General features: G+C 49.3%; 3 protein-coding genes across 3 annotated transcripts; 2 read left to right on the top strand and 1 right to left on the bottom strand.

Annotated features, from left to right (window-relative positions):
• Positions 1–3,850: 3,850 nt before the first annotated feature.
• On the top strand, positions 3,851–6,925 carry FOMMEDRAFT_125655 (Pkinase-domain-containing protein; the record flags this gene model as incomplete). The annotated part of the gene is made up of 9 exons (XM_007268271.1): positions 3,851–4,097; positions 4,404–4,589; positions 4,663–4,962; positions 5,024–5,136; positions 5,733–5,799; positions 5,949–6,037; positions 6,096–6,193; positions 6,268–6,409; positions 6,486–6,925. 9 exons carry the CDS (start codon positions 3,851–3,853, stop codon positions 6,708–6,710), a joined length of 1,467 nt encoding a protein of 488 aa, XP_007268333.1. The 3' UTR covers positions 6,711–6,925.
• An 817-nt stretch (positions 6,926–7,742) lies between these two features.
• On the top strand, positions 7,743–9,844 carry FOMMEDRAFT_29831 (uncharacterized protein; the record flags this gene model as incomplete). The annotated part of the gene is made up of 4 exons (XM_007268270.1): positions 7,743–8,029; positions 8,096–8,246; positions 8,321–8,396; positions 8,469–9,844. 4 exons carry the CDS (start codon positions 7,743–7,745, stop codon positions 9,842–9,844), a joined length of 1,890 nt encoding a protein of 629 aa, XP_007268332.1.
• An 83-nt stretch (positions 9,845–9,927) lies between these two features.
• Positions 9,928–13,792, bottom strand: FOMMEDRAFT_158187 (uncharacterized protein; the record flags this gene model as incomplete). The annotated part of the gene is made up of 7 exons (XM_007268269.1): positions 9,928–9,978; positions 10,028–10,084; positions 10,143–10,189; positions 10,248–10,419; positions 12,078–12,226; positions 13,557–13,713; positions 13,769–13,792. 7 exons carry the CDS (start codon positions 13,790–13,792, stop codon positions 9,928–9,930), a joined length of 657 nt encoding a protein of 218 aa, XP_007268331.1.
• Positions 13,793–13,858: the final 66 nt, after the last annotated feature.

Raw genomic sequence — 13,858 nt, 5'->3', positions numbered from 1 at the left:
AATACAATACTCTCACTGTGCAAAAGGTTTGCTGCCTGGGTTGAAATTAAAATAAAAAAAACTTGTGATATTATAGACTTCTACTGAGTGCTTTTGGTACACACATGGTATTCTTTAGCAGGGGAGAGAGGGCCGGTTTCAGTCAAAGCTCTGCTAGTACAGAATTCTAGTTCTAATAATAGCATCACCAAACTGCACGAGTCTCGTGGAATAACAACGGTCATATCGGCCTTCACCTCAACATTTTCTTCTTCTGTTAACAAGCTACCATTCTCCCGAAGATTTGGACTCGCCTTGGATGCAATATATACCGGATGTTTTAGTTTACACTACGAGTAATCAGGAAGTTACAAGTAATAACCTGTCTTCTCTACACATACAGAGGTCAGATGGCTGGTATGCTCTCCCTCGGTATATCTTCTTCGGCCATTTCTGACAGGATAGATAACTGCAATTTCGATGAAACACCTCTTGCTGAACTAACACAGATCGAGCAGTGCCCTCAACAGACCACCTGTATTACTTGCAATAGGAGTTATTTCCTAAGACAAATGTGTTTCAACAATATTATATTCAGAAGACTAGACTAGAAGAAGAATGCGTAACTGAATACCGCCCATCCACATATACTAGACTTCTAACCTCGAGAATTCCCTTTTCCCCCGCCTTTCCAGCGGTAGCCTTCTTCTGCCGTTTGCGATTTATTACATTCCAGGTTAGAGTAATTTGTATTAGACACGGAATTCTCAAAAATTTCCACTGCATGAGCACCTGGAAGACAGAAAAATCCGCCGTGAGTACCGTGTGCATGCAACTCTGAACTTCCCACCGCCCGTAACTATCCCTCGTCTTCGAGACGTTTGTTCTTCGAGATGTCTGTAAGACTCATCTTCTGAGATCGTCAGGAGGCGGCGTTGCCAGTTCGAGAAGAGTCAAGACTGGGTGAAACACTTCACAGATGGCCGTAGTGTGTTAATTTGTACACGCGAACGCTGTTTTCAAGTATAAGTATAGGCAATCATTGAAGTAGGGGATCCTTTTACGTTGTTGTACGATTATGTAAGATGAGCTTCCGAATTATCGAGAAGCAAAGCAGTGTGTCAGACTCCCAAGGATCCTCATTTCACGTCATTTTGCCATTAATAATAGTTGTGATTGAATCAGCTGTATGTTCGTGTGCTGGTCAAAGAACCATTGTCAATATTAATAGATTTAGACATAAAGGGGTAGTCAGCTTACGCTACATTTCCAGAAATCGTTATAATTAGCTTACAGGCACATATAGTAACCCATCGAACGAGCCTTCAGAGCTTAAACGCAGCATTACCTGGTGTTTGACTACTTTTGGATTAACACCTGGCCAGAGAACATGCAGACGTATTGAATATTCCGTCCTTGAATTCTTGGGTTTCCCGTAAATTGGCAAGTGGGGAAAAGTTGAATCCGGAGCTATGCGCAGTTTGCTCGCATGGTCAACATCACCGAGATCGTCGATACAGTCCTTAGGATATTAGAGTTTCGACGGCTGTCAAGTAGTACCGGTACACGTTTTGTATCGCCGTCAAAGTGATAACTGGGCGGGCGGATCTACACCACAATCTCTGGAGATGCGAACATGAAATCGTCAGCGAATACAAGGCGTCCTGCGGAACAGAGGAAGCAGCGAGAGTGCGTTAGCGGCGTTCCGGAGAGCAGTCAAGCCCCTTTGATTGATCGAAACTGGAGGACAGCGAAGCCATGAGTATCACGATATCCCGAGTCGAGGATAGACGCGGGAACAAGGATGAAAACGTGTCAATGCTCTGAGATCTCCTTGCGAGCACGTTGAAGTGGCGGGTGAGATAGAGAGATCTTCAGGCCAAGATTGACGAATAGAGCGGGCACAGCATGTCCACGGCGCTAGACTTGTGGCGGTCCGCACACGCTGTATGTGGCGCGCCTCTTCGGGAGCACGAAAGGCCTAGGTGCCATATTCAGGCTGCTCTCTCAGCAGAAGAGGTTTCTGTGACTGATCTGTTTGGGGACTTGGGACGATCAACGGACGCTCTGGACAGAACCGGAAGACGAATCCAATTTCTGATGCCAGATGAATGTAATGCACAGCTTCAATCAGATACTCCCGCAAAATGATCCATGGCATGGAATTTCTGGACCTGCGCAACACTTTCCTTATTGACGAGAAAGACGTTTCAAAGCTGGCGGCATGCTTGTGCTCGCGAGAGAGAAGGAAGACTAGTTGAAAGAAAGACTTCCATGCCACAATTGCGAGTTCGTGAACGATGAGTGAGAACCCCGCTCGGCGTCCTTAGCGTGCATAAATGTGGTTCCGTTTTTCTCGGTGACTATATGCACCAAGAAGAGAGGCCGATTCATCAGCCAGCCAATCTCACTTTATTGAAGGTGCTGAGTAAGGGAAAGACGGAGACCACGAAGATGAGATGAGATGTGCTTTGTAAAGGTAAGCAGAAAATTCAACCCCGTTCTTATTCGGAATACCGATGCAAGGTCGGATCAGGAGGCTCACCGGTTCTGGCGAACGCAATTCATCCAGGTTCTCAGCTACCAGGCAAGCTCAGACATGGGCGTAAAGACGCTCATAAGAGAGTAATACGAACAAGAAGAAAGAATCAGAGATGGAGACCAGAGAGATAATGAGGGGAGATTCGTTTTGGATCCGTACCTAGACGTGAGCCGAGGCTCACGGGATGTACAGACGATGCTGACTAAGCAGGAGGGTTCCGTCGCTTGGACCTCTTTTCCTGTCGACATCGTTCGAAGACTAGCACCATCTTGCTATTTTCATCCTTTCTCCCTCACTCATATCCTCTTTCTCTCTCTCCATCGTTGCCAATCCCTGGCGGCGACAGAATCTGCAATCAAACTGTCCCTTTCAGTGTTTCATTTGCTGTCTCCTCTCTGTCTCCGACACGCTTCCCGCGTCCATGTCACTCTCCGCTTGTCTTGACGGACAACCAGCTTAATCCGTTCTCTACTCCTTCCTTGCTTCTTTCTCTGATTCAGCATTCCTGCCAAATCTGCTCTCAAGGCCATCATGGCCACATCTTTCCCCGAGGATACTCACAATCACAACATGCACAACGGACATCTCGGGGGAGCGGGCCCGTCGTCTACCGCAGCTGCTAGCCTGCCTTCACCAACGTCGCCTTCTTGGAAAACGTTCTTTAGAATAGGCGGCGCGTCGGGGCGCAAGCCAAGTCGTTCAAAGTCGGCCCTGACCCTTGATACTGAATTCAACCCGACGATGGGTCATGGCGACAAGACCTCTGGCCCAAGCGTGAACTCACCCGCTGCTGTATCCCGATCACAGTCGCAAGGATTGACGGGTGGGGATTCATATCAGGATGTAGAAGGATTTTCCCTGGTCACGGCGGCTGTTCCAGGAACGCTCACTCCGTCAAGCTCAACTTCCTTCAATACCAGCAGCAATCGATACTCTCGCTCGACGGGCACGCTTTCGAGCGAGTCTGGTCAGAATCTCCCCGTCAATGCACTGAGTCCCAATCGCTTACATTCTGGGAAGCACGATAGCCTAGATACTAGCGGTCAGATTGCATCGGCATCATCAGCTCTTCAAACGGCGCGAGACGTGAACACGCCTCGTGCACATCCTGACACTTTAGATGGCTCGTATCCGACTCAGAATGAATCAATGCCTGGTTTACTACCGACTCCAAGTTCTTCAGCTGGCCAGGACCGTGGGACGAGAAACAAATTACTTTTGAAAGCTGACAAGCAGCGTGTCAGCAACCAACCTCCACTGCTCACGCCGGTTACGGACGTATTGCCATCACCGGGTCTTACATCACCCAAGGCACAATCGCGCGGTGGGATGACTAAATTCATACGCCGTGTCGCGTCAGCTCCAAATGCGAAAGGTCTTTTTTCTTTGGCAAAGTCTCATAAAGAGCGAGATGGGACGGCAGGTTCACGGACACCTACATCAATGAAAGGTTTCGGTTTCTTGTCACCTACATTCGGTAGCATAGGTCGGAATGGATCAGTACCTGAAGTTCCACCAATTCCGGCGAACGTTTCAAATGGTCAACGCGTTTCGGACCAGGATTCGCTTGATACTAGTTCTTCTGGCTCGTCGAATAGACAAAATAGCGTCCCGTTCCAATCACATCTCAATCACGGCCCTAACTCAACACCTCCGCCTTCGTATCATCCGCCTTCAGCTCACCCCCAGCCTATCCTTGCGCATTCTCAAAGTGTACAAAATTTGAAACCAACACAAGGATTACTATCGCCAACGAAAGGGACTCGGTCGGTTCGTGCTCTGAGTACCGCATCTAGCACTTTCCAGCTCCGCGGTGGGAAAGGAAAAAGCAAAGATCCGCCAGAACGTATTGGCCTTCTGAGTGCCCCGCCGGTACCTGTAGGAACAGGGTCAGATGGTACTGGACGTGCACCTTTCAGACGTACATACTCGAGTAACTCGATCAAAGTGCGGAGTGTCGAGGTCAACCCAAGTAGCTTCCAGAAGATCAAGCTCTTAGGAAGAGGTGATGTTGGGAAGGTATATCTGGTTCGTGAGAAGAAGACAGGGAAGCTGTTTGCTATGAAGGGTATGTATGGTCGCGTTTCCTTTGCACCTTTTATCAACTTAAGTTTCTTTTTCTTATGTCCTGATATATTTAGTTCTCTCGAAGAAGGAAATGATTGAGCGGCGGAAGATTAAACGGGCACTGGCAGAACAGGAGATTCTTGCAACAGCTAATCATCCATTTATCGTGACCCTGTATCACTCGTTTCAGTCGAAGGAGTACCTTTACTTTTGCATGGAATATTGTATGGGGGGCGAGTTCTTCCGTGCCTTACAGACTCGGCCGGGCAAATGTTTGCCAGAGGATGATGCACGATTCTATGCTGCAGAAGTCGTTGCAGCTCTAGAGTACCTCCATCTTATGGGCTTTATTTACCGAGATTTGAAACCGGAAAGTGCGTTTTTATCGGTTAAGTCCCAGTTAGTTAAAGTTATTTACTGATCGTGTGCTGCTAGACATCCTGTTGCATCAATCAGGGCACATAATGCTTTCCGATTTCGATCTTGCCAAACAGTCTGGTGAGCCAGGTGGTCGACCCGCGACGATTGCGCAAATTGAGCCAAACGGGGTGCGTACTTTCTCAAATTTGTTCGCCACTCTGTCCCCTCCTCCTTCCTTTCTCTTCACCTGATCTTCCTTCCTATATCCCTATTCCGCGCCTTCCGCGCATCCTACACGAAGCTGTTTCGTCCGTGCGTATTCGCACCTTCTGGGCTTCTCGTGTTCATCCTCTTTTATCTTCATTCCACATCTTCCGTCCCTTTCCCCTTTGCTCTCTCCGTCTACTCTCTCCGTGCCCTGAAATGAATAGCTTCTGACGTGCTTGTTGTCCCCTTCTGCTCCCTTCCCATGAACTGTGAATTTTTTAAACTCGGAACTCTATCTGGCCGGACTATTGCCTCCGTTGCCGTTCGGTACGCGATTTCGGACACTCTGACCACTGGTGTTGCTGGTGTTGCTGGTATTGCCGTTACTGCACGCGGATTGGGTATGGACTCTGGTTGTCCCTGTCTTTGGTATTTTCGGCAAATTGGCAACGGTGGTCCGGTTCATTTCGCAATCTGGTGTTCTATGGCATGATGTGGCACGACAATGCGACAATGCTACGTTGTCAATGCGTTGCCTCGCGGGTGATGCTTTTGTTGGCTGCTTGCATACGTACAGGTGCCTGTGATCGATACGAAATCATGCACGGCAAACTTTCGGACAAACTCCTTTGTTGGGACCGAGGGTAAGTGATGTTTAAGTTTGCATTACCTTCCTTAGTTTCTTAATTGAGATTCGTTTCTTCTGCCTTCATTGTTCATTTTGTTGCCCTCGCGATTGCATGCATTTATGTTATGTTCAAACGTATTCCTAACTATTACTTCGAAAATGCAGAATACATCGCGCCGGAAGTCATCGAAAACCTTGGGCATACGTCTGCTGTTGACTGGTGGACGTTGGGAATCCTCATTTACGAGATGATCGTAAGTTTCCAATGTGCAAGGAAAATGATTGTGACAACTGAAGACGGACTGATTACAGTTCGCCACGACTCCGTTCAAGGGACAGTCACGCAGTAAGACGTTCCAGAACGTCCTTGAGCTGCCCGTGGGCTTTCCCGAGCACCCCAAGATTACTTCGTGCGTGGTTTTTGTGCTTCTACTGCATGCATGTAGTGTGTGTGGGCTGACAGACGCGTATTTTATTACGGCAGAGCGGGCAAGGACATCATGATAAGGTTGCTTGACAAGAGCGAGTCGCGACGACTGGGAAGCGGAAGTGGTGCAAGCCAGGTGAAGCAGCACAAATGGTTCGCCAAAATGAACTGGGGACTACTGCGAAATATGACGCCGCCCGTAAGTGGCATGACGACGTTTTTGTTTTTGCCAGGAGCTGCTCGTCTGATAACAATTTTGTCTCCGTTGCATGTAGATCGTGCCCGCGACTTCTAACGGGCTGGACGCAGTGAACTTCCGAAGTATCCGGGAGTCCCAGTCATTGCAGTTGGAGATGCAGGGCGTTGCTGGTGCGGGAGTGCCGGGGACGCCTGCACTGCGTGGCACAGAGGACGGACTGGAACCCGCGCCCGAAGACGAACGGGACTTATTCAGAGGGTTCTCAAATGTGACGTTGAAGTACGACGGAGACGAGCCTTAGACCTTTCCTTTTCTTTCCTTATACTAGTTTTCTCTTCTTTTTCTCTTTCCCCCTTTGTTCATGATTGCTTTGCTGGTGCTATTTGGGATATTTTCCTTATTTCCTTACTCTCATCCACTCCTCACTCTCGTTCTTCTCCTTTTTTTAAATACCTTCTTACGCGGATTCACCACCATCGTTTATGCAAGCTGAACTGACTCGGAAGCAAAATTACCCCTCTAATTGATTATGTGTTGTGTATAGGAATCTTGTTCAATGTACGTAAACCGGAATTTGCAAAGGTGCCGAGAAAAACCCAATCGGACGGCGGGTTCTTTGTTTGTGCATGTTCTGTGGTGGAAGGAATAGAAAAAACAAGAATAGGATGAGGTCATGTCACATCACGCAAGGCTGTACCGCTCTGTTGGTGCACGGAGGGAAAAAGGGCAGGGACCCCGGAGAGTGCAACAATAATAAGCGATGATCAGCGGGGTGGTAAATCATGCACAAGCATGGACAAACATGTTGGCGGTGGAGATTGACTGGATAAGCCGGGACGGGGAGAGAGCTCGAGATCCTCGGATTGCCGAGGGTTGCCGGCATGCCGACTGAGTGCAGACCGGATTTGGATGTGTAGGAGAAGAAGGAGAAGCAGAAAAGGCCGCGATCTTTGGTCGCTGTGTCTGCTCTGCAGAAAACCATCCCCTGCACTCAACGGGATTCTTCGACATATTATCTCTGCCCCTCCTCGTCTTCTCCCTCCCTCTGCTCCGTCCGTTGTCAGTGCCCCGAGTCGACGTCTGCTCGCATCCCAATATTAATCTCTCCTTGTGTTGCCCTGCTGAACCCACCTCCACGTCCCGCCTCGCAACGACGCGCACACAACAACCACACGTACTGCACACTCGAACAACATTTGGATCGAAGCAGCAGCCCAGCTCCTGGACGCGGTATACTTACATCAGCCGTGCCGACGAGTACATTAGATCCCATCTCCCTCGCGCATCCCATCCCAGCTTCTTCTCTGCTTCTCTTCCACTTCGTCCATACGCCATGGCAGATCTCTACCAGCAGGGACAAAACAACTACCCTCCCCGCTCCTCTGCTCAGTACAGCCATCTCGTCCCCAACAGCAACACCTATCCAAGCCCTGTTGCACCCCCAGCCTCCGCGACACACAGCAGCGGCAGCGGTGGTGGTGGTGGTGGCTCTCACTCCCACTCAGCTTCTGGCGATGAGCACGATGATTCCGACTCGGCCCCCAAATCCTCAGAAACATCTCCGACAGAGACGAAGCCTCAACAGAAAACGCAGAGTACTTTCCTGACCAAACTTTATTCGTACGTTTGCATCTGGTCCCACTACCCCCGGATATGTTGTCCGTTGCTGACCGTGCTCCTCTACAGGCTCCTTGAAAAACCAGAAAATCACCATATGATCCGTTGGGACCCAGCAGGCGACCATATTATTGTCGAGCGTCCAGAGCAGCTTGCTCTGCATGTCCTGCCCTCTGTGTACCGCCAGTCTCGATTTGCGAGTTTCTCGCGCCAGCTGAACGTGCGTTTTTGTTTCGTTGTATCCGTGTCTGTCTTGCTATTTTTTTTCTGATGGCATCCTTCTGCCCCTTACAGATTTATGGATTCATGCGCAAGGTCAACCTAAGAAATGTTGACCCTGCCATTGACGATCCGGACGCGAGCACTTGGTGTGGGTATTGACTCTGACTATATGCAGCATTAAGTGGCGTATTTACTTTAATTTGAAATTCCCTCTTTCCAGCGCACCCGACGCTGAACCGACACTCGCCTCCTGAAGTCGTCGCAAACTTCAAACGCCGTGTCCCACCACGCCTCCCGAAGCCACGCAAGCGTCAGGAGCCGGACATTCCTCAAATTCCACCAGCTCGCTCTGCGGTGGGCATGGGACCCGTCCCACTAAGCGTCCCATCGTCCCTGGGCTCTCCCGGCAGCAAGGGCAGAGCTCGCGGTTTTTCTGCCCCAGGGTCCTACGTCCAGGGAGGCTGGGGACAGCCCTACGGGCGTAGTGCTTTGCCTCCACTTACAGTCCCGTCGGACCCACCGGCTCTCGCACACAGTTCGATGTATGGCGGCAGTCACTCTGCCCACCCTGGCTTACACCCAATTTCACCCGCGGATGATCACTCACAATCAGCTGCTGGTTTCTCGCCTGCGTCATACGGGAGTGGCATGCAATACGGATATGCAGACTCGAGCTCATGGGGAATGTCACCCAGCAGTGCAGGCTCGTCTCAACAAAGCACTGGCAGTCTTTCATCACTTCTGAATCCCAGTGGTAGCCAATACCAACGGACCACCATGCAATCTTCATACCCTGCGCCTTTCACAGGTGTTTCTGTTGCCAACAACCACAGTGCATCCAGTCTGTCTCCAGACAGCCGCCCGACAACAGGGTATTCCGCTTCTTCCATGAACTCAATACCCTACGATACAGAAACGACTTCAACGAGTATGTCCCATGATTATTCAAGGCCAGGGTCAAGTCACCATCGACCAATTAGCCCAGCGCGCCCGCACTCCTCACACAAGCCAGGCCTCGGTGGTGGACTAGGTGGAATGAACTCCGGCTACTCTTCATCGGCTGCGGGTTATGGTATGGGTTCTGCTGTTCGTCGGCCGAGACGTCACTCACAGGCAATGAGCCCATACCCAAGCCCGTACGACAATGGTTCGGGACATCTCGACTCCAACCCGCACGGGATGCATCACTCGGCGAGGCCATCATCATCACCGCAGCCCTCACCACTGACACCTGGTGCGAGTGACCATCATGTTTCCCGCGTTCGCAGCATGGCACAATTACCGGCAGTCGATACTGTCGGTGTATCTCAGCCATCTGCGTATACATTTAGCCCCGGCGGCGAGTTTGCTTACAATCCAAGCAGTGCAAGCAATGGAAACGGCGCGAACCATGGATCACCACCCCTTCATGGTAGCACCGGTCACGGCACTGGGCATCTCAGCAATGTGGATCCGATGGACTGGGGACGTAGCGTGCGACCATCGACCAGTGCAAGCAGCTTGAGTGCAGCATCGCATACGAGCTCAAGCCAGGCGAACACGCCACCCGTAGACAATGGCTATGGTGCTGGCGAGGACATTAACCGCTGTGAGTAAATGCTGCTCTCTCTCTCTTTTCGGTTCGGGCCTGGTTCTGTGTGCATCTCGGTCGTTCGGGTTATCCCCGTCGCCCCGCATCTTCATTCGCCGCGCGAGGGTCCCTGTTTCACATCGCGCTTTGTGCACTCAAGCTTTCTTGCATGAGGGAGAAAAAAAAAGATGGAAGTCTTGAACGCAAACATTCTTCGCGCGTTCGATCAAGCTTCCGATCTTCGCTTCTTCGTCTGCGCCCGCCTTCTGCCCCACCAATCCCAAAACTCTCCCTTTCACATGCCCCTTGTGTGCATTTACCCACCTCTGCTCCTGTTCCTGCTCCCCCCAAATGTGCATGTCCATATTTTCCTGCCCGAATGTCCGAAATGCTCAGAGATATGCTGTATTAACATGCCGGTTCGCTGACTTCCAGTCGTCTTCAACCAGTCTCGCCCGACTTCGGCTACGTCCCCTTGAACGAGGGCATTCACTCGTATTCTGCAAAGCCCGCGGAGCTTAGAGCATAGTTGTTCGGCGTCGCACAGGTGAGAATGGATGGAAGGAGAAGGAAATGGAGTGCAAATATCGGAACCGAAAACCTAAAAAAAATCAAGTCGAATAGACAGCACCATATGCGTGCCTTTGCCCGGCCACCGCCATGCAACGATACGAATTGGCTCACACTAGGAGATCATGGTCCTCGACGCTTGCTTGCTTCAATATTTCGTTGCTATTTACACTTTTCTTCCCTTAAAAAAATCAATCATCTGCTGACCTTACCAAGCAGTCGATCGCCTCCACACTTTTTGTCGTCGACTTGAGTCAGCCAAAACATATTTATGCGTGGAGCTCATCGCGTAGTATTGCTACATCCTCCCTGCTCTACCTCATAGAAATCTCTTACTTTTTGTCTGCCTTTCACACTTTGATTCTGGACAATTACTTCTGTAGCCTTTCTTCTTTTTTCTTCGAGGAATACAAATGATAGGCAGTTTGAGCCTTTTTCCTTACTTTGCCTCTTCCTTGTCTTTACGTTTGGCTCTCGTTTTGCTTTTTTTTGCCTTTGTTTTTATATTTTTGTTATCGCTTGTCGTACCTGCTTTCGCTCGTCGTTCATCACCCATCGCAGATATCCCCGGTCCAACCCATACCACTAGCACCACCATCTCCGTCATCTCTACCACCGTCTACCTGATGTACTCCGTAGCTCGTTCATGCTGTGTAACCAACTCCGTGTGTTCTATAAGTCATTTCCTCTGTACCTGACTCGCTTTCCGTCTGCCCCTAGTTCTCTCTATTCTTTTTAGTCTTTCGAGATTTCTGCGCATAGCCTCCTCGCAAATGAACAATTTATTTGCTTGCTTTATTGCTGGGTTCTCCCGATGGCGGTGTGTGCCTCTTTGGCTATGAAGCTCAATGTTGGATATCTCTTGTACTGGCATCCTCTGCATCTTTTTGTTTATGGAGTTGTTTCCGATTATGGGCTTACAGACAAGAATGTATAGTGAAACCAAAGTAGAAACAGCATACCAATGTCATTTTCCTTCTCTGTCTACACTGACATATATGCCCTTTGCTTCCGTTCCGAGTCTGTATATTAGGCAATGAAATGAATATATGTAAATCAAAAGTGGTGGTGGTGGAAAATGGAAATCGAATCAAGATCCAGCCATTCATATATTTCCGTTCATATCATATTTATTTAATAATGATAATGGACAAATTAGATATCAATGCTTCGAGAGGGAAACATGTGTACATCTACATCTACACATGCCTTTCCTCACTTCCTCACTTCCTTGCTTCGTTTTTGTTGTAACTCAATGCATACACATATGACGTTGAGACACGAATATGAAATACCTTTTCATTTATTCATTGACTTCTATCTAAGACGAGAAAGAGGCAAGTCTATGTCTGCGTACGGTTATAGGGTTAAGCTCGGCGAGCGCTTGGGAGTAGAGTTCAGCCGCGGGATGCCGTGTAGTCGAAGGTATTGACGTTGCCGCGGCCGTCGAATGAGAGTATTTCATTTTCATTCATGCAAGCGCGCTTAGACTTGACTTGATTATCTGCTGTAAACGAAAGAAAGAAAGAGGAAGGTCGGGAATATTTTCCCGTCCTGTGTCAGAGAAATTTGTAATGGAAGATGGACCGAAAATAAAACAGGAGGAAGACAAAACGAATAGAAAATACAGGAACCTGAAGAAGAAACACGGATGAGACGGAAGCGAGGATGACGGAGAGGCGCGCATACACGCGGAATGTCGTTTCTGTGCATGGAAATTGGAATGTGATTCCTGGATGGCGGTGCAGCGGTCACAATTGCGGCGGTACCGGCGACCGACGCTGGACGAGACGACGGACGATCATCAGTGTCAGGGACGAAACAATTAGATCGGCGAACTGGGATATTTACATGTCAATAGCTACTAAGACTACCAAGACTACTATGATACATGGTGATATTTTTTGTCTCCGTGAACGGAGAGATTCATGGATTGATGTGAGAGGTGCGAGCTGTGTAAAATGATATGAACGTTATCACATCACCTTACACGCACACACAGCACATCACACAGATGTGACCCGATTTTTACGGCTGTAGAAGGATAAACAGACATATGTACCATAGTTGATACATCACAACAATGATCAGTGCCATAACAATTTCAAGTTCAATCTTTCTGTAGTGATGTGTGGAGAGTGGCTGAGCGGCCAGGCCAGTGTTATCGTACTACTATTCATATTAATGCACGGACGGATGTACACAATACACCGAAATGAAGGTGCGATGATGCTCGCACTTTCAGATTTTAAAATCAGAAACGATCTGACTCGTTGAGAGCCACATACGTGTACTAGTGTGTCTGTGCTGAGTGATGTGCCAGACTACCAGTGCATGTGTACATCTCGATCAGTTTTGCGGGAAGCCTCTTCATTCATTCAGAGGTGGCTAGGTCATCTCGAGGAGGAAGGACAGGCCCAATTGCAAAACAGAGAGCGGGTAAAAGAAAAGCGAAAAGGTACGAAAACGGGAGAAGGTTGTTGGAAAGTGACGGAACGTGTAAAGGCGTTGCGGCGCATCAGGCCAACAGGTAGGAACCATCCAAAGTTGACCATGGCTACAGCCAGTCAATCACAACCACACCAGTGCTAGTAGCAGCAGCCTGCCAGAGCAACCAAAAGTAAACATAAACACATCCGCATGGGAACACATGAACTCTCCATAGGCCAGAGGAGCTCCGTGTGCTGCCGTCCAGTGAGAATAAAAGGCTCCGTTTGACGAATCCAAGAAACGAGAGCCATCATAGCACTGCCGAACAGATGGCAACCCGAGTGCTATTGATGTCGACTTTTCTTGGTTGGGCGTGTGTGCAGGACAAGACAAAAGCGGAGAGACAGATGATGACAACCTGTCTATCACACTGATTTGCTTTGAGTGAGGATTGAACCCCAGAGTGTTAGTCACTGGCGACAGATTGGAGACCGTCAATGGCCGCTACGGCGACTGCGATCGTTAGAGCGACTCGGACATGAAAGAAGTTAATAGTCCCCGCTGTCCTGTGCAAAGTCGGATCGTCGCTCTTCTAGAGACCCTACTCTGTTCAGTTTTGGAGGACCCGCATACATTTGAACGATTGATTCCTAGATTGTACCTGGGCGTCCCGTACAATCATTCAGTTCTTCTCTGATCATGGAAGTATCAAACTCTGACAGAAAGATAAGGGTTCACAGAGTGTGGTATTCATAGCACGTGCGGTGCGTCTTCCGGAACCTCCACTGCCTCTGCTGCGGTCGACGCGGACGTTATCACTCTGCACAGTTTTGTGTCTTCGCTGTACCGCCCATACGCCTTCTCCGTCTCCGCCATCGTGTTCATCACCAAAACACTAACACAAAAACCAGCAGAGCGCAGTACGAACACCTAGACAGACCAGATCTCACAAGCGCATCTTCGAGAACCTCCATTCGGGGCGCGCGAAAAATGCGCCACTAGGCCTGAGGGTTCCCCATCAATCTCGACGCGTGCGGATA

The sequence above is a fragment of the Fomitiporia mediterranea genome (genome assembly GCF_000271605.1).
Source record: "Fomitiporia mediterranea MF3/22 unplaced genomic scaffold FOMMEscaffold_8, whole genome shotgun sequence".
Lineage (NCBI taxonomy): Eukaryota > Fungi > Basidiomycota > Agaricomycetes > Hymenochaetales > Hymenochaetaceae > Fomitiporia > Fomitiporia mediterranea.
This window is presented reverse-complemented; position numbering and strand designations above follow the sequence as displayed.